The 22,707-nt window shown below is 42.7% G+C and overlaps 1 protein-coding gene across 1 annotated transcript; it reads right to left on the bottom strand.

Annotated features, from left to right (window-relative positions):
- Nucleotides 1–647: 647 nt before the first annotated feature.
- Nucleotides 648–6,346, bottom strand: gdf6a (growth differentiation factor 6a). Its single transcript, XM_034175371.1, has 2 exons — nucleotides 5,944–6,346; nucleotides 648–2,648 (listed from the first exon to the last, which is right to left on the bottom strand). Exons 1-2 carry the CDS (start codon nucleotides 6,287–6,289, stop codon nucleotides 1,723–1,725), a joined length of 1,272 nt encoding a protein of 423 aa, XP_034031262.1. The 5' UTR covers nucleotides 6,290–6,346; the 3' UTR covers nucleotides 648–1,722.
- Nucleotides 6,347–22,707: the final 16,361 nt, after the last annotated feature.

The raw sequence follows: 22,707 nt of genomic DNA, 5'->3' as shown, positions 1-22,707 counted from the left end.
TTGTCAGTCACACATGTCTCGTGACATTCAGTACCATCAGTGTGATCCATTTCAAGCAGATGTGGATCAGGATCCAGATCACTTACCCTGACCTGAACATTTGAACTGGGATGATGTTAATGAAGCTGCAGCACAGGAGCTACAAACAGGCTTGGCCTTGTTGGTATGTTCTCTGAATGTCCTTTTATCTTATCAGACAATTAATTGCTTCTCATGTTTCATTTGCATAAGTGCACCAACTTGAAACTCTATATTTAATTTCTAAATCTCATTCATTAAATGGTAACAATGATGACTTTATGATCTTTGTAATAAAATCCATGATAAGGATTTGTGTGTGTGTGTGTGTGTGTGTGTGTGTGTGTGTGTGTGTGTGTGTGTGTGTGTGTGTGTGTGTGTGTGTGTGTGTGTGTGTGTGTGTGTGTGTGTGTGTGTGTGTGTGTGTGTGTGTGTGTGTGTCTCACTGCGCAGTATAATTTAATAAAAATTCCCGAAAATATAATTACTCCTTTGTTTTGCAATTAATCTGGATTAACAGGGAAAAAAATGTGGTAACTCTAATTTCAGACAAAAAATAAACCCCTCCAGCATTCTTGCTGCATTTTCAGGTCGTCTTCATCAAAGCCAAAAAATGAGGGTGGACCAAGTAGAAAACTGGTAGATTTATTTTATTTGTACAGTAATCGTGTGGAATATTATCCAGTAATATAAGTATATAAATGATCTTATATATCAATGTAAAAGATCTTTACACTAACTGAATGCACCTCAAAACTCAGATCCTATATATGTAATTATGAGGTAGACATTAATAACGGTATTTTCACCCTCTGCAAAAATATTGAATACACTTTAAATTACTCTTATCAATGTAAGAAATATATGATTATCGTGAAACTCTGTACATCACAAATAATAAAATAATTATAGAATAGAAATTATACCGATTTGAGTGCATTTGTGTATTTACAAAGAAATGCCTTTTCTCATTTCTTCATTAGTTGCACTTTGTAAAGTTTTTGGCTGTACAAATATTTACAGAATTTAATAACGAACAGCAGTGCATTCAAAGCTAATGTGCATTTAAATATCGTCTCTTTTGCGAGTCTTTTTTTAATTCGTCAGAGAAGAAAAACTCTTTTGCTGGCCGCGTTGAATTCGCGCAGTCAGTCCTGGAAGTGCATTTCGTAATGATGCAGACTTTGAGCAAAAAGTTCGCGTCAGCATGTGCTTTTTAAACAACAGGGCTCCAGTGAGTCCACTTCTGGAGGCGCAGTCTGGTTTCGTGTGTAATTCCTTCGGTCTCCACTCGCGCAAATTGTCTTGGCGGCACCGACGTGTCTGTGTTTTGTTGTGGATTCGACATTCACGCTTGTTTGGGAAGAAACAAGCGCGTGTTCCGTCCAGTAACGACACCACTTGGGCGCAGGAGCCCGAAACGGTCCGCCTGTCAGTGTCGCATCGCAGAGCTGCGAGCAGGTGCACCGGTGCGCAAGAATCGTGCGTTCCTTGTGGTCTCACTGCGTGCACAAGTATTTTTTTAATGACTGATTTCTCTTTGGGAAAGAAGAGCGAGAGTTTAAATTATTCTACTGGCAAAAGTCGCCTCCGTGCGCATCCCTTTTGAAGGCGCGTCATGCGTTTTTACGCACCAAACTTCAACCCATGTGGACTGTTGTCTTTTTTATATTATTATTGCTATCATTCAGTGGAAAACATCCGCTACCTGCACCCGCACTGCTCCACCACCATGTCCTCATACTGTTTGTACACGACGTTATTGCCCGAGTCTATGTACAGGATGCTGATGGGACTCAGTTTGGTGGGGACACAGCAGCTGGGTGGGGTGCTGTTGGGGTCCATGGAATTCATGAGCGTCTGTATGATGGCGTGGTTGGTGGGTTCTAGGTGAGACCTCAGCGGGAAGTCGCACACGCCTTCACAGTGGTACGCCTCGTAGTCCAGGGGTGCAATGATCCAGTCGTCCCAACCCAGTTCTTTAAAATTCACATGCAGTGCCTTTTTGCTGCACCTGGATTTGGACTTCTTTCCGTGTCTCTTCCCGTGACGGTTACTCAGCGCAGTCCTCCGTCGCCTCCGAGGCCCCTCTCCTTTCGCTCCCTCCTTCCTTGCAGCCTTCAACGCTTCTTCCTCATGCTCATCCTCCTGCTCCGCCGCTTCCTGCCCGACCGACCTCCTTGATTTGATCTGCTCCTTCATTTCGTTGAACAAGTTCTCCCTCTTCTTGGAGCGGGTGTAAACGACCAGGATGGCCTTCTCCTGCTGGGATCGGCCGTTCCTGTCCAGTCCCAGCTGTCTCAGGTCCACCTCGGTCTCTGATTTACCGAGGGTGACCCGGAGCTGAAAGCAGAGCTGATGGTTGTGGTGGTGCGTTTTAAACATTTCCCACACGTCCAGAACCTCCCACTCGGATTTTTGGGAGTCCAGTGGGTCCAGGGACCTGGAGTCCAGTAGCCTGTCCGACCTGCAGGGGTACAGCTGGATGTCGTAGAGGCCTGCCGTCTCCAAATCCCCCGACGCTCTCCTAAATATCCTTAATTCGGCCCCGACCAGCTCCTCTTTGTCTGAAAGGGTTGAGACATCAAACAGATACTTTTGTCTTCGCAGAGGAGAGTGCAAAAGATCGTCTGTGGGGATAAAAGAAGAAAATAATTGCAGTCAGATTCACTTAGTGCGTACAGTTTTCAGTGGGAAGAAAGGAGGGGGGCTCTCTCTCTCTCTCAAGTCCTCAGTTTTAATTTATTTTAATTACTCGCTGTAAGCCAACTTTAAGTCCAAACCAGGATTTATTCTGATCTTCAATGTTATTGTTCTCAAATTAGGTTTATTTGTTAAAATATGTTGCAATTATCTTCATCAGTACACCCGCTACATACAAATTAAAAGAAATATGTGTTTCAGAACATCCCGCAAAAAATGTTAATTTTATTTTCTTTGCCAATGTTTGGAAATTGTGTCAGAGCGCAGTGCGCACGGTGGCGTGCGAGAAGAAATCTAATGATGTTTCTTCTCCACGTGTTCACATTTTTTTTCTGTAAATCAGTGCCGCAGCAAAAACGCAATAATAATAATAATAATAATAATAATAATAATAATAATAATACAAACGCGATATAAAGACTTCCTATTTTAAGTGAAAACATCCGTACTTTCATTTCAGCCAACGACAGATTTATTTGATTTAATCTTTGAGCAGGAGACACGTAAATAAGAGAGAGAGAAAAACGCACAGCCACAGTGATGGAGGGCCCTATGGAGCAAACACAGCGCACAGTACACTCAGAGGAACAATACACAATTAATGCATTATTCCCAGGCTGCACACCCAGGAGGCCTTCAAATATTCCACCAAAGCCAGAACGGCGCTGGAAGAAAACTGCATGAAACAAAGCATGAAAGGAGGTCAGCAGTTATTAAATATCTGAGGGAGTGCAGCTTCTCCAGAGGAACTTTTCAATTAGAGTGATTTATGGATGCAGTATTTCATTAAAAAGCTGCAACACACGTCTGCTATAGCACTTTTTAAATCTTTATGTACAAAACAGAAGGATTCTGAGTGATTTATCTGTTTTCATGTCTCTCTTTTTTGGCTCATTTTCAAGGGTGAAACAAGGAAAAAAGGAATCACAAATTCAAGGAATTATTTTGACATAAGTTGATTCGTGTTGAAACGAGTATAATGATCCAATAGGACTTTATGGTTTTAAAATATGTTTTAAAAATAATATGATTTTAAACTCAAACCTGAATTAAATAGCCTGCCAATGCATATGTTTGGATTGTTTATTCAATAAGTGCGATTTCAGCACATTTGATTGTCGCTATGTCACCCAAAAAAATGATTTTAAAAGAAGATGCATGTTAAAACAAATAATTAACGTGATATATTCGTTAATTAAATCTGATAGATTATTTCATTAAACTCTGCAGAAGGAAACAGTAATAGGAGAATGTCATTTGCATTCGAATTTATTTTATACAAGAATTCAAAGAAATCGAACATAACGCCGCTTAAAAAAAAAAAAATCCGTCTTCCTCACTAAAGGATTTGCTGCTTGAGATTCCATGAAGTGTTGCCAATAACAAGAAGACTCGGTTTTAAAAGCGCCAAAAATTACTAAGAAACACTTGTGCTGACAGAGGAAAATAAAAACATCAACTTTATTTTACTGTATTTTTAAGTCAAAATATGTGGCATGATTCAATAGATTTTTGAGTCAGTGACCGCGCAGTTAGGGGTTTGCACAGATGCAAAACATGTTTTCTCTCAGAGAGAGAGAGAGAGAGAGAGAGAGAGAAAGAGAGACTGCACCATCTGCGCTTTAATGAGCTACCCCAAGTGCCAAAAGTAATTTTCAGATTCGGGTTGTTTTTTCTGATCTTGCCTTTTCTGACCTTCAGGAAACACTCTGTCTACTCTTGTGAAAAAAAGTTCATTTCGCTACAAACGCGTGAAACCCAAAGAATCCTGGAGGAAGACAGGAGGTTCATCCCGGTAAAACCTGAAAACGCGTCTTTTACGCATGAACGATTCGTGCGTAAAAGCTCCAAAAACTGAGCTTTTGCGGGCAAAACCCGTGTTTTTTTTTTTTTTCTTCGAACTGTAACACAAACTCTTGGCTGAGGTTGTGCAGCAGCAGCAGCGCGTTTTGGACGCTTGGAGTAATCCCAAAAGGTCAAAGCTGAAAAGCTCTGGAAAAAAATTATTTTCAGTAATTAAATTGGTGGCTGCAGAGGGAAGCTGCGCAGTGAAATAGGAACCACTTCACAAGAGAGGAAGCGCGTTTTATTATTTTTATTTTATTTTATTTTTTTACCCTTTTCATCGTCGCATTTATTTGGTGATGTGCCACCACGGCCCATGCTGGGTCATTATGGGAGAGCAGACACTGTTTGATATGTTATGAACTTTCAAATAGATCATCGAGTTCAAATACTTAGAACAGCGGTTTTGAAGCCAACAGGCTCTCAGAGGGTCCAGCCAGGGGTCAGAGCTGGTGACACTTCACATCAATATCACAGAACAGAGTCTGAGGCGTCAAATCAGCTCACTCTGGGAAAATAAAGCCTTTCAAATCTGCATATTTTTTTTTCGTTTGTGTGCATTTGGGGCGAGGGTGACACACGAGAAAAGCCTTTTTACAATAAGTAAAATAATGCATTTTTGCTTTTGTAAGAAATTCTATAAGGCTGGTTTGGAGAAAAAAAAGTACATTTTCATTGCAGACTGAACGTTGAATAATTTGTCGATGTATTTGCGCCGCATTTTAAACAAACTTTTGTTCCTTTTGCAAAGAAATGTGAACTCTGCTTCTGCCTCCTGTTCGTCGGATTGTATTTGTCCAGTCATATCACTTGGTTGCACATGTGACCCAAACACCTGCTTCTCTCACCGACCCGCTCTATTCTGCATGGCCCCATCTCACTTTTTCTTTTTTCTTCCACTTTTTTGGAGTCTATCCTGAGCTCCGCGGTGGAAACAGCTTTAAGTAATTTGAGTTTTGCGTAAAAATGTCCCCGCTCGTTTCAGGCTGTGCGTTTTGAGACCTAACAATAAAAATACTGTTTTCATCATAGGAGCTTTCATATTAGGGTTAATTTCAGAATACACAACGTGATATATTGCAGAACGAGTTGTGCGGCAATATTTTTGAGTTGTGTTGTTTGTTTGTTTAATTGAAATCAAAATAACCCGAAAGCGCACAGAAGATGTATTGCTCATGAACAGCATACGCGTCTGCAGCCTCGATGCATTGTTGTTTAAGGCTTTTAGTGTGCGTAAAAGCCTGCTTAAACCGTGCGTAAAAGTTCCAATTCTGTGCTTTTTAAGACATAATGTGGAGAGCTGAACATTTACTGCATAAACATGCAAAGGTGCATGCAACATCGCGTTGATGAAGCCAAAACAGGACTAAAACCAACCTGTTCCTCTGTCCACAAAACTTGTTATGGTGTTGGCAGATTTGGAAGAGCGGAAAAAGCTGGCGTTTAGTCCCAGTTTCTCCGCAGCCGAGTACGTCCTATACACAGAAAGCATGTACTCGTGCGGTACCACGGTGTTCTTCAGGGCTTCTCTGTGATGCGAAGACGCAAAGATGTCCTTTAAGAGTTTGGTTGACCTTTGTCCGTCCCGATGATGGATCCTGGTTCCTCTGTTTCTCCTCGGCGTAGAGGGAGAGATGACAGCAGCTGAGTGGAAACACGGTATATTCCAAAGGAAAACAAGGAGTAGGCTCAAATATAACGTCACAGCTCGAGATGCGTCCATGGCTGGAGAGTCACCGGGAGATGTGAGCAAACTTTTTCTCCCCAGCACACACGGTGAAATTGGATTCTGGGCTGGAGATGATGTGCGTGTCAGGATCGGAGAGCTGCTGCTTTTGCGCTCCCAGGTCGCACCAGAAGAAGTGCGTTTTTTTACGCTCTGGACTTCAGCGCAGGCTGTTGGGCCGAGACAAACACGCCCACATGGCCGCTCAGTGCGGCGCTTCATGTCACAGACTCTCTAGACCCAACAAACCACCATGACCCAGGAACCCACGTCGGAAGGCTTTTGTTTGGGGGCTGCCTTTGGCTGCTAATTCTGGGACGGCAGACAATAATTAGAAAAGTGAAATGGAACTATTCCAGATTTTGCGCGCGGCGAAGCAGATCGCAGCGCGTGCACAACGTGGTCATAAAGTTAGCATTTTAAGGAAACATGACAAAAATTTACATCTTTCTTTTAAATATATCCTCATTCGTCTTAAAATAGCATTTTGATAACAATTCAGAATTATTTTAGAGTGTCAATCTGTTGTAGGCGTAAGACTGATTTTAGCAGAATAAGAAAAAGACAAATGCAAATACAGATATGATTAAATACGAAGGTTTGCTTAAATACACCCACTGAGATATAAGCATCATGAGAAAAATATGCTGAACTGAATGGCATCATTTCGAGTACTGTAGTGACCTCTTGTGGTAAAGAGTGTGTATTGCACGTAAAGAACCACAGCTGAATAAATGCTGCATTGATTGGTTGATTGATTGAATTTATTCGTATAAACATATACGACACATGTAAATACAGGGTAACACAATAAAGCGAAATTCACTTGTTTCCATTGTGGCCCAGAGATGTTACAGACCCAAATAGCAAGAGAGATGGAGCATACATTTAAGGTTAATATAAAAATTTGATTAAAAAATTGTTCGCGGACTGGCACCTCCCTACCGAGCTGACCTAATTAAACCTTACGTACCGGCCCGGGCTTTGTGCTCTCAGGGTGCAGGACTACTTTGTGTCCCTAGGGTGAAAAAGAAGTCTGCAGGTCATAGAGCTTTCTCTTATCGTGCCCCTGTTCTGTGGAATGAGTCAGATTCTGTGGAGACTTGCAAGTCCAGACTTAAGACGCACTTATTTTCCCTTTCATATGGCTAGCATACTGGTATAGTTTTGTTTTACACTTTTTACTATTTTAATTAATTTTATTAGGAAACAGAGCGGACCGCGGCCTCAACTTTACCTAAATTCTGGGTCTTTTAGTGAAGCTTAGGGCTAGTGGCTGGTGATCACCTTAGTATTTCCTGTTTTTCTTGTTGTTTATACTGTATTTCTTGTCTTTCTGATGCCTGATTCTGTTTTTTCTCTCTGTTTAAAGTGCAGCTCCATCCAGAGATGGGAGGTGTATTTGTGCTGAGACCCTCCTGTCCTGTGCACCAACAGCATTTCCTGTATATTTGTTTTGTGAATTGTTCTGCAATTTGTGTCTGTATCATGGCCCAAGCAGAGGGTCACCCCTTCTGCTTGAGGTTTCTTCCTCAGAGGGAGTTTTTCCTTACCACTGCTGCTCTGGGGGTTGGTAAGGTTAGACCTTACTTGTGTGAAGCGCCTTGAGGCAACGCTGTTGTGATTTGGTGCTATATAAATGAAAATGAATTGAAAAATTAAATTGAAATTATTTGCACAATGAGATAGTTACACATTTTGCACAAATGTTAAAAAGTTGTGTATTAAAATAAAACAACTAATAGCACAAAATGGGTTGTGCTGTAAGTTTTCTATTTGTTGAAACTGGTGTTGTTTTACCCTTCTTCTAAAACCAGAAAAAATATTTGACAATTGTATTTGACAAGGTAGACTGTTCCACAACAATAACACCTGTAAAAAGGAATGTTGAAGCAGCACCAATGGATTTGACTGATGGTATGATTAAGGATGAGGCGCTGGATCTCGTATTTCTGCTGTGAAGTGCCGACATGAATTTAATGGAGGAGGATAGACAGCTGGTGGCCAAGCTGTTTACAATTTTAAAAAATGTGATTTTATTTGAGTTGTTGAATCCTGTACTCCACCGGAAGCATACCAACCCGTCAAAATTGAGGAAGCCCGACGTGGGTCCTGGGGTGAGCATCAAGAAGGAAGCATATTATTTTGTTTTGCAATACCTGCAGCTTCCCCTGATATTTCTTGGTCAGGCCAGATTATCCAGATGAACTAGCATAGTCCATATAACACTGTATGAATTGTTGGCACCAGTAGCCATTTTGTTTTAATGTCAAATTGGCCTGTCTGTAAAAGAATTTCAATTTTGCATTAGATTCACAGACAATGTGAGCAAAGCATTGCGCAAGTGGCGCAAGGTTGCTCATGGTACAGTGAGTCCCAAACAGGAAGTGCCTAATTTTGAGTCCAGGGTGAAACAGGAAATGTCAGCTGTTGAACACTTCCTGGATCGACACTTCCTGGATTGACAATAGAGGAGATCTCATGGAATCTCACAGGAATTCAGTGGCAAGTTGACACTGAAACAGGAAGTGCCAAATTTTGAGCCCACAGTGAAACAGGAAATGACAAACATTGAACAATTCCTGGAGCTACAGCAGAGGATATTAACCTGTTTTTCATTATGTTGTTGCTGAGTTTTTTGTGTAACTTTCTGTTTGTCGCCATTTACAAAATAAAATAAAATTTTAAAAAGAGAACAAGGATATCTTGCCTGAATAGAGGAGATCTCACGGGAATTCAGTGCACAGTCAACACTGAAACAGGAAATGCTAAATGTTGAGTCGGCATTGAATCCGGGAACGCTAACATGAGAGGCAGTGTGTACCTTGACAGCACATGAGGTCAGTCAGTGACTATTTATTGGGTAAATTGCATGATGTTTTTTAGCCATGCTAATGCTCCCCAGAAGCATTTACTGAAAATAAAGTCTGAAGGACCTAAATTACATAATGAGATGCTGAAGAGCTTCGCTTGTTCATGTCTGCATCATATACAGTGGGGAAAATGAGTATTTGATCACCTGTCAGTTTTGCAGGTTTTCCCACCTACAAAGAATGGAGAGGTCTGTAATTTTTATCGTAGGTACACTTCAACTGTGAGAGACAGAATCTAAAAAAAAAAATCCAGAAAATCACATTGTATGATTTTTAAATAATTAATTTACATTTTGTTGCATAAAATAAGTATTTGACCCCCCTACAAAAACAGAGCTTAACAATTGGTACAGAAACATTTGTCTGCCATTACAGAGGTCAGACGTTTCCTGTAGTTCTTGACCAAGTTTTCACACACTGCAGCAGGGATTTTGGTCCACTCCTCCATACAGATCTTGTCCAAATCTTTCAGCTTTGGAGTTTCAGCTCCCTCCAAAGATTTTCTATTGAGTTCAGGTCTGGAGACTGGCCAGGCCACTCCAGGACCTTGAAATGCTTCTTACGGAGCCCCTCCTTAGTTGCCCTGGCTGTGTGTTTGGGGTCATTGTCATGCTGGAAGACCCAGCCATGACCCATCTTCAATGCTCTTACTGAGGGAAGGAGATTGTTTGCCAAAATCTCGCAATACATGACCCCATCCATCCTCCCTTCAATACGGTGCAGTCGTCCTGTCCCCTTTGCAGAAGAGCACCCCAGAGTATGATGTTTCAACCTCCATGCTTCATGGTTGGGATGGTTTTCTTGGGGTTGTTCTCATCCTCTAAACATGGTAAGTGGAGTTGACTCCAAAAAGCTCTATTCTGGTCTCATCTGTCCACCTGACCTTCTCCCATGCTTCCTCTGGATCATCCAGATGGTCACTGGTGAACTTCAAACAGGCCTGGACATGTGCTGGCTTAAGCAAGGGGACCTTGCTGCCCTGCAGGATTTTAAACCATGACAGCATCATGTGTTACTAATGTAATCTTACTGACTGTGGTCCCAGCTCTCTTCAGGTCATTGACCAGGTCCTCCTGTGTAGTTCTGAGCTTTCTCAGAATCATTCTTACCCCACAAAGTGAGATCTTGCATGGAATCCCAGACCGAGGGAGACTGACAGTCATCTTGTGTTTCTTCCACTTTCTAATAAATAATCACAGTTGTTGTCTTCTCACCAAGCTGCTTGCCTGTTGTCCTGTAGTCCATCCCAGCCTTGTGCAGGTCTACAGTTTTGTCCCTGGTGTCCTTAGACAGCTCTTTGGTCTTGGCTATGGTGGACAGGTTGGAGTGTGACTGATTGAGTGTGTGAACAGGTGTCTTTTATACAGGTAACAAGTTCAAACAGGTGCAATTAATACAGGTAAAGAGTGCAGAATAAGAGGGCTTCTTAAAGAAAAATTAACAGGTCTGTGAGAGCCAAAATTCTTGTTGGTTGGTAGGGGATCAAATACTTATTTTATGTAACAAAATGCAAATTAATTATTTAAAATCATACAATGTGATTTTCTGAAATTTTTTTAGATTCTGTCTCTCACAGTTGAAGTGTACCTATGATAAAAATTACAGAGCTCTCCATTGTTTGTAGGTGGGAAAACCTGCAAAAATGACAGGGATCAAATAGTTATTTTCCCCACTGTATATATTACTATCAGCTATCTGATCTCCTCTAACTGTCTGATCAAGGGCCAGACCAATGTATTTCATGCAGGATTTACTATTAATGGATTTCATGCAGGATTTACTATTAATGGTTTCCCCATCACATGCTAACTTGATGGTGACCTTAATAGCAAGTCTTCTTTTAGATCCAAACAGGATTGATTCTGTCTTCCCCAAGTGTAGAGACAGTTTGTAAGTCCCTTTGGCTGCTCCCTTGTTTTTGCACTCGGGGTCGCCACAGCAAATCCAAGGTGGATCTGCATGTTGAATTGGCACAGGTTTTACGCCGGATGCCCATCCCGACGCAACTCCACATTACATGGAGAAATGTGGCAGGGGTGAGATTTGAACCCGGAACCTTCTGCACTGAAACCAAGTGCATTAACCACTTGGTGTTCTGAGCTTAGGGTTTGCTGAATTTCTGTGATACCTTTGCCAGCAACAATTAAGGTGGAATCATTAGCATACAACAGCATCTTAGAAGCCACTGCTGAGGGCATATCATTCAAGTAAATAAGGAACAGCAAGGAGACAAGAATAGAGCCTTGGGGTACCCCACATTTAATTTTGGCAGGGGTTGACAGGATGCCTCCAATCTCAACCCGCCGCAGCCTTCCATAAAGGTAGGACTCAAACCAGGTTAAAGTTGGCTTTGATAATTCAAAGGCTTCTAATTTATTGAGTAAGACTGTGTGATCCACTGTATCAAAGGTCTTTTGAAAATCAAGGAAAACCATACCTGTGTAATGCCCTTTGTCTTGCTCGAGTTTAATGTAGTCCAATAAGTGAATTAAGCAGGCATTAGTGGAGTATGATGAGTGAAATTCTGACTGAAACTCTTACAGGAGTTTATCGTCCCAAATATTGTCCCTCAACTTGTTCATAAACAACCTTTTCTAATATTTTGGGTAATGCTCAACACCAAGACAGGTCTATAGTGTCCGGCATCTGTTTTTGAGTTCTTTTTGTGAAGAGGAATTATTCAAGCATATTTTAGGTCTTTTGGAATAGTGCCTTTAGTTATTGAGAGGTTTATTATGTGCATTAATTAAAGGGCGGGTTATATGGCTGTTGGCTCCATGAATTACAAATTTAGAAGGGATTTTATTGAGACCGGTTGATTTGTTTGAATTAAATGTTTTTATGAGCTCAAGCAACTTGTCCTCGGTCACCTGAAGCAAAGAAAAGAACCAGATATTCCACCTTTTTCATTCTAAAACCTTTCTGTACGCCTTTTTCCAAACCTGCCTTGACTCAAACGTAACTTACTAATTAAAGCTGAAGCTACATTACAGAAATAATTGGTAAAATGGTCAGCAACCCCAACTTAGTAAAATCAATTAATCCATTAATATCCAGACCGAAGTTTTGAGGTTTTGTCAAACAAAATTTACCTGTACCTAATGTACTGAGTAGTTTCCATAGTTTACGTGGCTGTGAGTTACATTCTTCCACCTTGTTTGCATAATATTCTGATTTCACTTTTGCCAATTTGTATTGTACTTGATTTCTTTAATATATAAATTTACTATACCACTCAGGATCTTTGGTTTTCCAAAAATTTATGATTGCCGTTCCGCTCATTTACAAGGTGGACGATCTTGCCCTCAATCCATGGATCCAATCTGGACTTAATGGAGAATGTCCTCACCAGGGCAACCTCATCAATCACACAAAGATGCTTACACTTGAATATTAACCAGATTTTCCACCAATTCACAATATAACATATTATTCCAGTCAACATTTTGGAGTTTATGTTTCAACAATTGTGGTATGGTTTTTCATGGACCTAAGGCATTTAGCAGTATGGTGATTAACAACAATTTTTTGTACCTTTCTTGTACAATGTACAAGATTATGATCACTGACAATATGTGACACCCCAGTATTGGAGATTTTATGGGGATCTTATACTATGATAAGATCTATGGTGGTGGAAGAGGTGGGGGTCACTCTAGTGGGTTCAGTGATAATTTGTGTAAGATTAAACATTGTTAAGTTTTTCAGTGGTTGATCTGGTACCTTTCATTTTGTACTTCGTATTAAAATCACGCAAAATTATACACTCTGAAACTGGTACCTTTCATCCACTCAGCTTCTAAAAATGGCTGTAATTTTGAAATGGCTATTTTTGTTAAACCCTGCACATTATGCAGAGTCAGTAGCTCACTGGCTAAGAACTTGGGGCCTTATGTGCAAAGACTTGCATGGATTTCTTACTGAAACATGGTGTATGCCAAAAACTAGAAACTGGTGTAAGCACAACAAAAATTCAGGTCTGTCAAAGTGTGCATAAGCAGGGATCCAAGCAAGTTCCGTTTGCACATCCCACTGAGCATGGAATTGAGCACACATGCTGCACGTGCACTAAACTCCACCCTGGCCACGTGCTATTTAAATATGCAAATCCATGCAAATAGGTCCTGGAGCTGAGATTCCCCAGGCCGTCACATCAGACAACATGAATGCAGAAAAGATTTTTTACAGAGTGTGTGCTACAGATGAGACCTGACCTGATGAGGGCTTCTGACTCCGGTTCCACATCCCTCCTCATTCTTCTCGACCTCTCTGCTGCATTTGACACTGTAGACCATCACGTCATCCTACACCGTCTCCAGCACTATACAGGTCTCTCTGGCACTGCCCTTCAGTGGTTTCACTCCTACTTCTCTGACAGAACCGAGTACATAGCTCTGGGGGAAGCAAGATCCACACCCCACACTGTTACCTGTGGGGTCCCCCAGGGCTCCGTACTCAGCCCAACCCTCTTCACCATTTACATGCTTCCCCTCAGTCGTGTCATCGGCAAGCATGGAATTAATTTTCACTGCTATGCTGACGACACACAACTCTACCTCACCATCTCCCCTTCTTGTCCCCCCTCAGTCACAGTCTCCTGCCTCAACTCCTGCCTGGAGGAGATAGAGGCGTGGATGAGTCAAAACTTCCTGCAGCTAAATGGCTCCAAAACAGAAGCCATCCAAAATGGTACCCCCCCATCAACTCCGCTCCTCCCCAGTCACCTCTGTTTCATTTTTTGGACACAACATTCCCCTCTCTCCCTCTGTGATAAACCTGGGGGTCAAATTTGACCCCCACCTCTGCTTTGACAATCATGTCACCTCCATCTGTAAAATTGCCTTCTTTCACCTCCGTAATATCTCCAACCTTCGTTCTTCTCTTTCCCTCCCTGCTGCAGAGAAGCTCGTCCATGCCTTTGTCTGCTCCAGGCTGGACTACTGTAATGCAATCCTCATCGGGATCTCTGGCAGGAGCATTCAAAAGCTCCAGTATGTCCAAAACAGCGCTACCAGGGTCCTGATGAGGGTGCGCAGGCACGAGCACATCACCCCATTCTTTACTCCCTCCACTGGCTCCCCATTCACTGCCGTATTCAATACAAAGTCCTCCTGCACACTCATCACTGTCTTCACGGTGTGGCCCCCACTTACCTCACTGAACTGCTCACACCACACACTTCCACTAGGACCCGGTCAGGCCAACAGCACTGTCTAGCCGTGCCCAGGACACGGCTCAAGACCATGGGTGACAGGGCCTTCTCAGTGGCTGCTCTCCATCTATGGAAACCCTCCCAGACCACCTCAGGGCTCCACAGACCGTGGATGCTTTTAAAAAAGGACTCAAAACCTACCTTTTTACTCTGGCCTTCACCTAAATAACTGCTGCTGTTTTATCGTTCTTATTTTGATTTTATTGTTACTGTTTTATTGCTTTAATATTGATTTATAGTTTTCTGTGTCCTTCTGTTTTATACTGTAGCACTTTGGGATTTGGTGTCAAATGTAAAGTGCATTACAAATAAAATTTAATATTATTATTATTAGATGACTGGAAATTATGTGGAGGCATGCAGGGATAGTATCTGGTACCCTGTTAAATGGAATATTCATGAAACTGGAAAAATGTTCATGTGTGTGTGTGTGTGTGTGTGTGTGTGTGTGTGTGTGTGTGTGTGTGTGTGTGTGTGTGTGTGTGTGTGTGTGTGTGTGTGTGTGTGTGTGTGTGTGTGTGTGTGAGGCTGTAAATGCTGTCAGCTCAGAACACACATACACTGAAGTTAAAAACATGAGGTGCACCACCACTGGCAGTGTGACAGTCACAACTTTACACATGCATTTATTGACAAATACTGAACACAGGGAGACAATCAGTTAAGAAGCTCTGCTGCTCCAGTCTTACCATTAAGAAAAAGAAAACACATTGATAATAACAAATAACAAACAACAAACGTATTTTAAATGCGCACATGCCTAAATCTGGCTGTGCCGGATTTCGTTCAGAACAATTACATGAATATATGATGTGAACATTGATGGAATGGAAATTGTTTCCTATTAACAGAAACAAATTCATCATGTGATGGCACCTTTATGTGTACAGTCAATAGCTCTGGTTACATTAGAGAAACTGACTCTCACTGCAAATTGTGCTTTAATGTTGGACAGCTGGCATAGCTCAGATCAAGATTGACTGGCACACTCCTGACTGATCAGCCAGCTCACGCTGGAATGCCCCTGTTGCCAGGATGCCCACTGTGGGCAGCACCTGTGTGGGCACAGACAACCCCTGCTATTGCACTCTAGGCTGGCCGCAGTTCCACATGCAACTCCAGTAACAGTGGCCTTGGTAATCGAAATGGGCTTATAAGCAAATTATCCTCATTTGCAAGTAAATCCTCGCGCTCCCTGAATACACGCTTATGTCGGATTGCACCATTTGCAAGGTTCTCTAACAATGCTAATGCAGCCACTGTTAGTGCCACAGTTCCCAGCATCACCTCTGTGTGTTGGTAGTGGAACAATAGCTGTAGAAACGTGTATACACCAGCCATGATTTTTGTGTGATGCGCTGCACATTTGCACGGTCGTTTCACTTTTGATACATCTGAGCGTTGGGATGGAGATGGATGGATGCCACATTTTGTGCATACGCACACTTTGTACATGAGGCCCCTGGGCCTATATGAGTTACTTCTTCTTGTATGAAAGTGGGAACACTACAAGCACATCTTCTTTCATTTCTACTCCATAATGATGGTGCACAGAGACAAAACTGCTTCATTCTCTAAATACTAGCATGCCTGTAGATTGGAGCTAGAAGAATGGAGATGGTTTTGGCAGACAGAGGCTCAGACAGACAGTGAAGGGAGTGCAGGAGAAGATCTTGATGTTATAAATATAGTAATTGTGACAAGTGTGGCAGGCCTAAAAATGGCCAGCATGAGAAATTAGAGAGTCAGAGGAACAGTAAAATGAGAAATTTCTCAAACAGTCCTGGAAAGAAGGCTGAAGTGGTTTGGACACAATGGGAAGTGATGAGGAATATACTGGTAAAAGACCAGTGTGGGTGGAAGCATAGGAAAAGAGTAAAAGGATGTTATTTTTATCATTATTATTATTATTCATTCATTCATTCATTCATTCATTTTGTACCACTTATCCGGGTCTGGATTATGGTGGCAGCAGACCAAGCAGCTCATTCCACACTTCCCTATCCTGAGACAAGTCCTGTAACTCTTCCCAGGGGCATCCTGGGGCATTCCCAAACCAGATGGGAAATGTAATCCCTCCAAAGTATTCTGGGTCTTCCCTGGGCCCTTCTCCCAGTTGAAAGCTCCTGGAAGACCTCCCTACGGAAATGACTGGGGGCATCCTCCCCAGATGCCCGAACCACCTCAGTCAGCTCCTTTCAATGCAAAGAAGCAGCAGCTCTACTCCAAGTCCCTCATGGATATTCAGTCTTCTCACCCTGTCCAGGAGTGACAGCCCACATACCCAAAAAAGGAAATTCATTTCCATTGCTTGTATCCCCAATCTTTTTTTCCATCATTACCCAAAGTTCATGACCATAGGTGAGAACATGAGCATAAATCGACTGATAAATTGAGAGTCTTGCCTTCAGGCTTATAATAATAATAATAATTATTATTATTATTATTATGCCAATTTTCTGAATTGTATAATTTTACCTCCACAGGAACCATCACCTTATTGTGATGGAGAGGTTTGTGTGCCCCTGTGAACCTGAGAGCTGTGTTGTCTGGAGCCAACACAGGGGCCAGACTAAGAATGGTTCACAAAGACTCTATAGACAAAGGAGGCAGAAGGAATGTGACCCCGGCCAGGAGGAAACCCGGGGGCCCCATCTGGAGCCAGGTCTGGATGGAGGGCCCATCAGCGAGCATCTGATGGCCAGGCTTGCCACAGACTCTGGCTGGGCTCAGCCCAAAGAGGCAATGTGAACTTCCCATCTCCACACTTTGGGCTCACCCCCTCCAGGGGGAGCCACTGGGGTTGGTGCGCTGTCCTATGGGTGGCAGTGAAAGTCAAGGGCCTCAATGGACAGGGCCCAGGTGGCAGAAGCTAGCTCTGGGAGCACAGAACATCACCTCGCTGTGGTGGAAGGAGCCGAAGCTTGTGGGGTGGTGGAGCGCTACCAGTTAGATCTGGTGGGCCTCGCCTCTATGCACAGCCTCAGCCAATGGAGCCGAGCTAATTGGTAGGGGTTGGACCTTGTACGTCTCTGGAGTTGCCCAGGTCGGGTGCTCTGCAGTAAGTCGGACTCGTTTCCGGTGGGGGTTGGCCTCCACCAGGGCTACACCTTGTCACCAATCCTGTTTGTGATATTCATGGAGAGGATATCAAGGCGTAGTCAAGGGAGGAGGGTCTTCAGTTTGGTTGGCTCAGGGTCTCATCACTGCTTTTTGCAGATGATGTGGTTCTGTTGGCTGCATCAGCCGGTGACATCAAACACTCACTGGATCGGTTCGCAGCTGAGTGTGAAGCAGCTGGGATGAGGATCAGCACCTCTAAATCTGAGACCATGGTTCTCAGCAGGAAACTAATGGATTGCCTACTATAGGGAATGAGGTCTTGTCCCAAGTGAAGGAGTTCAAATTCCTCTGGGTCTTGTTCATGACTGAGGGGACAATGGAGCGTGAGATTGGCTTGAGAATGCAGGGACAGTACTGCATTCGCTCTACTGTACTGTTGTGACAAAAAGGGAGTTGAACTGAAAGGTGAAGCTCTCAGTCTACTGGTCAGTCTTTATTCCTATTCTCACCTATGGTCATGAGGGTTGGGTCATGACCGAAAGAACTAGATTGTGGGTACACATGGGCTTCCTTAGGAGGGTGGCTGGTCTCTCCCTTAGAGATAAGGTGAGAAGCTCGGTCATACATGGGAATTTCGGAGTAGAGCTGCTGCTCCTTTGGGTTAAAAGGAGCCAGCTGAGGAGGTTCAGGCATCTGGTAAGGATGCCTCCTGGGCGCCTCCCTAGGGAAGTGTTCCAGGCATGTCCAGCTGGGAGGAGACCCTGGGGAAGACCCAGGACTAGGTGGAGATATTATATTTCCACGCTGGTTTGGGTTCCCCTGCTAGACCCCAATAAGTGATTGAGGATGATGGTCTGACTGACTGTATATTATTATTAGTAGTAGTAGTAGTAGTACTATTATTATCCAATTGTTCTAAATGTTTTACATCATCAAACATTAAAACACACAAAATTTAAAAAGATATAAAAACTGAAACAACCAGCAGATTGAAGCTCAGAACACCAAAGAAGACCAAAGTGGGATGGATGGATGGATGATGGATGGATGGATGGATGGATGGATGGATGGATGGATGGATGGATGGATGGATGGATGGATGGATGGATGGATGGATGGATGGATGGATGGATGGATGGATGGATGGATGGAAGGAAGACTTAAAGAAAAAGTGTCTGATTAGGAAAGAGGCACAGGAACCTGACTTAGTGGAACTATCAGATACATCAAACCACATGGTTGTGGAAAAAGATGCAAATAAATAGCAAGAAACATTTCTTGAGGGTGCACAAATGCCAAATTGTCATTGTTGTTACCATGGGAGCTGATAACCAAAAAAGAAAATACATTCTGTATTAGATAGCGTCAGAGATAGAAGAATGCAATGAAAATAACTTTGGCCAGTATGAAATGAATGTGTTACGTTATTATTACAGCAGAGGGCGCCAGTGATCCTGCTCTTAGGTCACATGCTTCAGCACCACCCACTGCAGAGTGAGTGCTTCATCAGAATTCAGTCTGACACAGTGCTGAGAATCTGTGCAGATAATGGCAACATAACACATGCACTTTATTTTACAGTCATGAAAATCAAAATAAAACTAGTTACTGTGTTTCTTACACACTCCACGAGAACATTATGAGGTTGTGCAACAAATCTGTTGATGCTGGAGGGATGATGACAGATGGGAGCACAGCTGTCACATCTATGCTCTGAATAATCTTTGCAGCAATAGCAGAGTATTTTTTCACTAGTGTGTGTGTGTGTGTGTGAGAGAGAGAGAGAGAGAGAGAGAGAGAGAGAGAGAGAGAGAGAGAGAGAGAGAGAATTCAAAATTACTCTCACTCATCATCAACTGCTTACTTCAACTAAGGGTCATGGGGGGGGGGGGTTGGCTGAAGCCTATCCCAGCAGTCATAGGGAGTTAGGCAGGTTACACCCTGGACAGGATGCCAGTCTGTAACAGGGCCACATATGAACAAACAAACACATTCACACGCGCACACACACCTACAGACAATTTAAAGTTTCCAATTCACCTAACCTGCGTGTCTTTGGATGTGGGAGGAAGCCGGAGCACGCAGAGAGAACACACACAAACACGGGGAGAACATGTAAACTCCATACTCCATACAGAAAGCCCACAGGTGAGAATCGATCCCATGACCTTCTTACTGTGAACCAACAGTGCTAATCACTAAAGCACCATGCTGCTCTAACTCAAAAACAGCTGGACAGCTTTTGTTCAAACTTGGTGGGAATGTGACTCAGATGGAGAGCTAGAGATTATTAGATTTTAGAGTAGTTTGGTCAAAGTCAAAGGTCGAAGTGAAGGAAAATGTGGCATGAAAAATACCTTTTTGTATATCTTACACCCAAGAAAACTAGATGGATCAAATGGGATATTACAGTACTTCAATAGATATTTAGAGGTGATTAGAATTTTGAGTAGTTAGGTCAAAGATCAAGGAAAATATGGTCCAAAAAGTACCTTTTTTGTACATCTCAAGTACCAAGAAGCCGAGGTGGATGATCTACAGCAGGGGTGGCCAAGTTCGGTCCTCGAGAGCCACACTCCTGACACTCTTAGTTGTCTCCCTGCTCCAACACACCTGAATCCATTGAACGACTCATTAGCAGACTTTTAATGAGCCTTTCATTGGATTCAGGTGTGTTGGAGCAGGGAGACAACTAAGAGTGTCAGGAAGGTGGCTCTCGAGGGCCGAACTTGGCCACCCCTGATCTACAGTGTACATTGATTGGCAAAATATTTGTGGTTGATTGGTATAAATGAAGTCACATAGGAGTATGATGAAGTTATACATGATTTAAAAATACCATTACAGACATACTACTATTTACTTGTACATTAGCTCTCTGGTGTTTTTATTTATTTATTATATATTGTTATTTTATGTATTTAATTATTTGTTCATTGATTTTTTTGCTTTTTGTTGCCAAGATCTGGATGCCCTCACCATATTAACATAAAAATAAGACAAGAGTCCCGTTTCCCCCGCCCCCATAAAAAAACATCTGAAAAATACAAGATCATCATATACCTCGGGGCGTCTTATATTCAGGCCAAAACAGCATATGTTGCACAACTTGCTGCTTAAATGCACAGAGTTTAAGTGTGTCTAATAAAGTGGCCAATGAGTTGATAAATCAGCAATACAGCCACTGTGATATTTTTACTCACGGATTTCGTCAGGATCACATCCATACTATAAAAGTTAATGTTATTAATGGTGTTGGGCTTGGAATTGTGGAAGTTTATGGATTTTTTTCACGAATTTATGATATAAGCGACAATGTTTACAAGATTTAGCTTGTTGTGTTCCTTTTTCATGGAAATGTTTGTTCATGAATGAATAAAGTAAAGTAAGTATTGTCACTAAGTGCAGCATGTTGGAGCTGAAAACGTTGCGACGAATGTCCAAATATTTGTGGACCTTATTGTATCAGTTCATGTCAGTCTGGTAAATTTAACACAAACACGTGTTATTTTGAAGGTATATGCTGTAGGTATATCATATGTAGACGATATATGATTGAATGTACACTCAACAAAAATATAAACGCAACACTTTTGGTTTTGCTCCCATTTTGTTTGAGATGAACTCAAAGATCTAAAACTTTTTCCACATACACAATATCACCATCTCCCTCAAATATTGTTCACAAACCAGTCTAAATCTGTGATAGTGAGCACTTCTCCTTTGCTGAGATAATCCATCCCACCTCACAGGTGTGCCATATCAAGATGCTGATGAGACACCATGATTCGTGCACAGGTGTGCCTTAGACTGTCCACAATAAAAGGCCACTCTGAAAGGTGCAGTTTTATCACACAGCACAATGCCACAGATGTTGCAAGATTTGAGGGAGCGTGCAATTGGCATGCTGACAGCAGGAATGTCAACCAGAGCTGTTGCTCGTGTATTGAATGTTCATTTCTCTACCATAAGCCGTCTCCAAAGGCATTTCAGAGAACTTGGCAGTACATCCAACCAGCCTCACAACCGCAGACCACGTGTAACCACACCAGCCCAGGACCTCCACATCCAGCATGTTCACCTCCAAGATCGTCTGAGACCAGCCACTCGGACAGCTGCTGAAACAATCGGTTTGCATAACCAAAGAATTTCTGCACAAACTGTCAGAAACCGTCTCAGGGAAGCTCATCTGCATGCTCGTCGTCCTCATCGGGGTCTCGACCTGACTCCAGTTCGTCGTTGTAACCGACTTGAGTGGGCAAATGCTCTCATTCGCTGGCATTTGGCACGTTGGAGAGGTGTTCTCTTCATGGATGAATCCCGGTTCACACTGTCCAGGGCAGATGGCAGACAGCGTGTGTGGCGTCATGTGGGTGAGCGGTTTTCTGATGTCAGTGTTGTGGATCGAGTGGCCCATGGTGGCGGTGGGGTTATGGTATGGGCAGGCGTCTGTTATGGATGAAGAACACAGGTGCATTTTATTGATGGCATTTTGAATACACAGAGATACCGTGACGAGATCCTGAGGCCCATTGTTGTGCCATACATCCAAGAACATCACCTCATGTTGCAGCAGGATAATGCACGGCCTCATGTTGCAAGGATCTGTACACAATTCTTGGAAGCTGAAAATGTCCCAGTTCTTGCATGGCCGACATACTCACCGGACATGTCACCCATTGAGCATGTTTGGGATGCTCTGGACTGGCGTATACGACAGCGTGTACCAGTTCCTGCCAATATCCAGCAACTTCGCACAGCCATTGAAGAGGAGTGGACCAACATTCCACAGGCCACAATTGACAACCTGATCAACTCTATGCAAAGGAGATGTGTTGCACTGCATGAGGCAAATGGTGGTCCCCCCCCCCCCCATAAAACAAAACTGCACCTTTCAGAGTGGTCTTTTATTGTGGACAGTCTAAGGCACACCTGTGCACTAATCATGGTGTCTAATCAGCATCTTGGTATGGCACACCTGTGAGGTGGGATGGATTATCTCAGCAAAGGAGAAGTGCTCACTATCACAGATTTAGACTGGTTTGTGAACAATATTTGAGGGAAATGGTGATATTGTGTATGTGGAAAAAGTTTTAGATCTTTGAGTTCATCTCATACAAAATAGGAGCAAAACCAAAAGTGTTGCATTTATATTTTTGTTGAGTAATTCAGCACCATGGACAGCAGACACTGATTGCAGCAATTAGACTTTACCCACGCATGTATTTGTCATGGAGACAATCGGACTGTGGTAAAACATTTATTGT

Source organism: Thalassophryne amazonica, chromosome 7 (assembly GCF_902500255.1).
Source record: "Thalassophryne amazonica chromosome 7, fThaAma1.1, whole genome shotgun sequence".
Lineage (NCBI taxonomy): Eukaryota > Metazoa > Chordata > Actinopteri > Batrachoidiformes > Batrachoididae > Thalassophryne > Thalassophryne amazonica.
The sequence above is the reverse complement of the archived record's forward strand: the minus strand, read 5'-3'. Positions and strand labels throughout refer to the sequence as shown.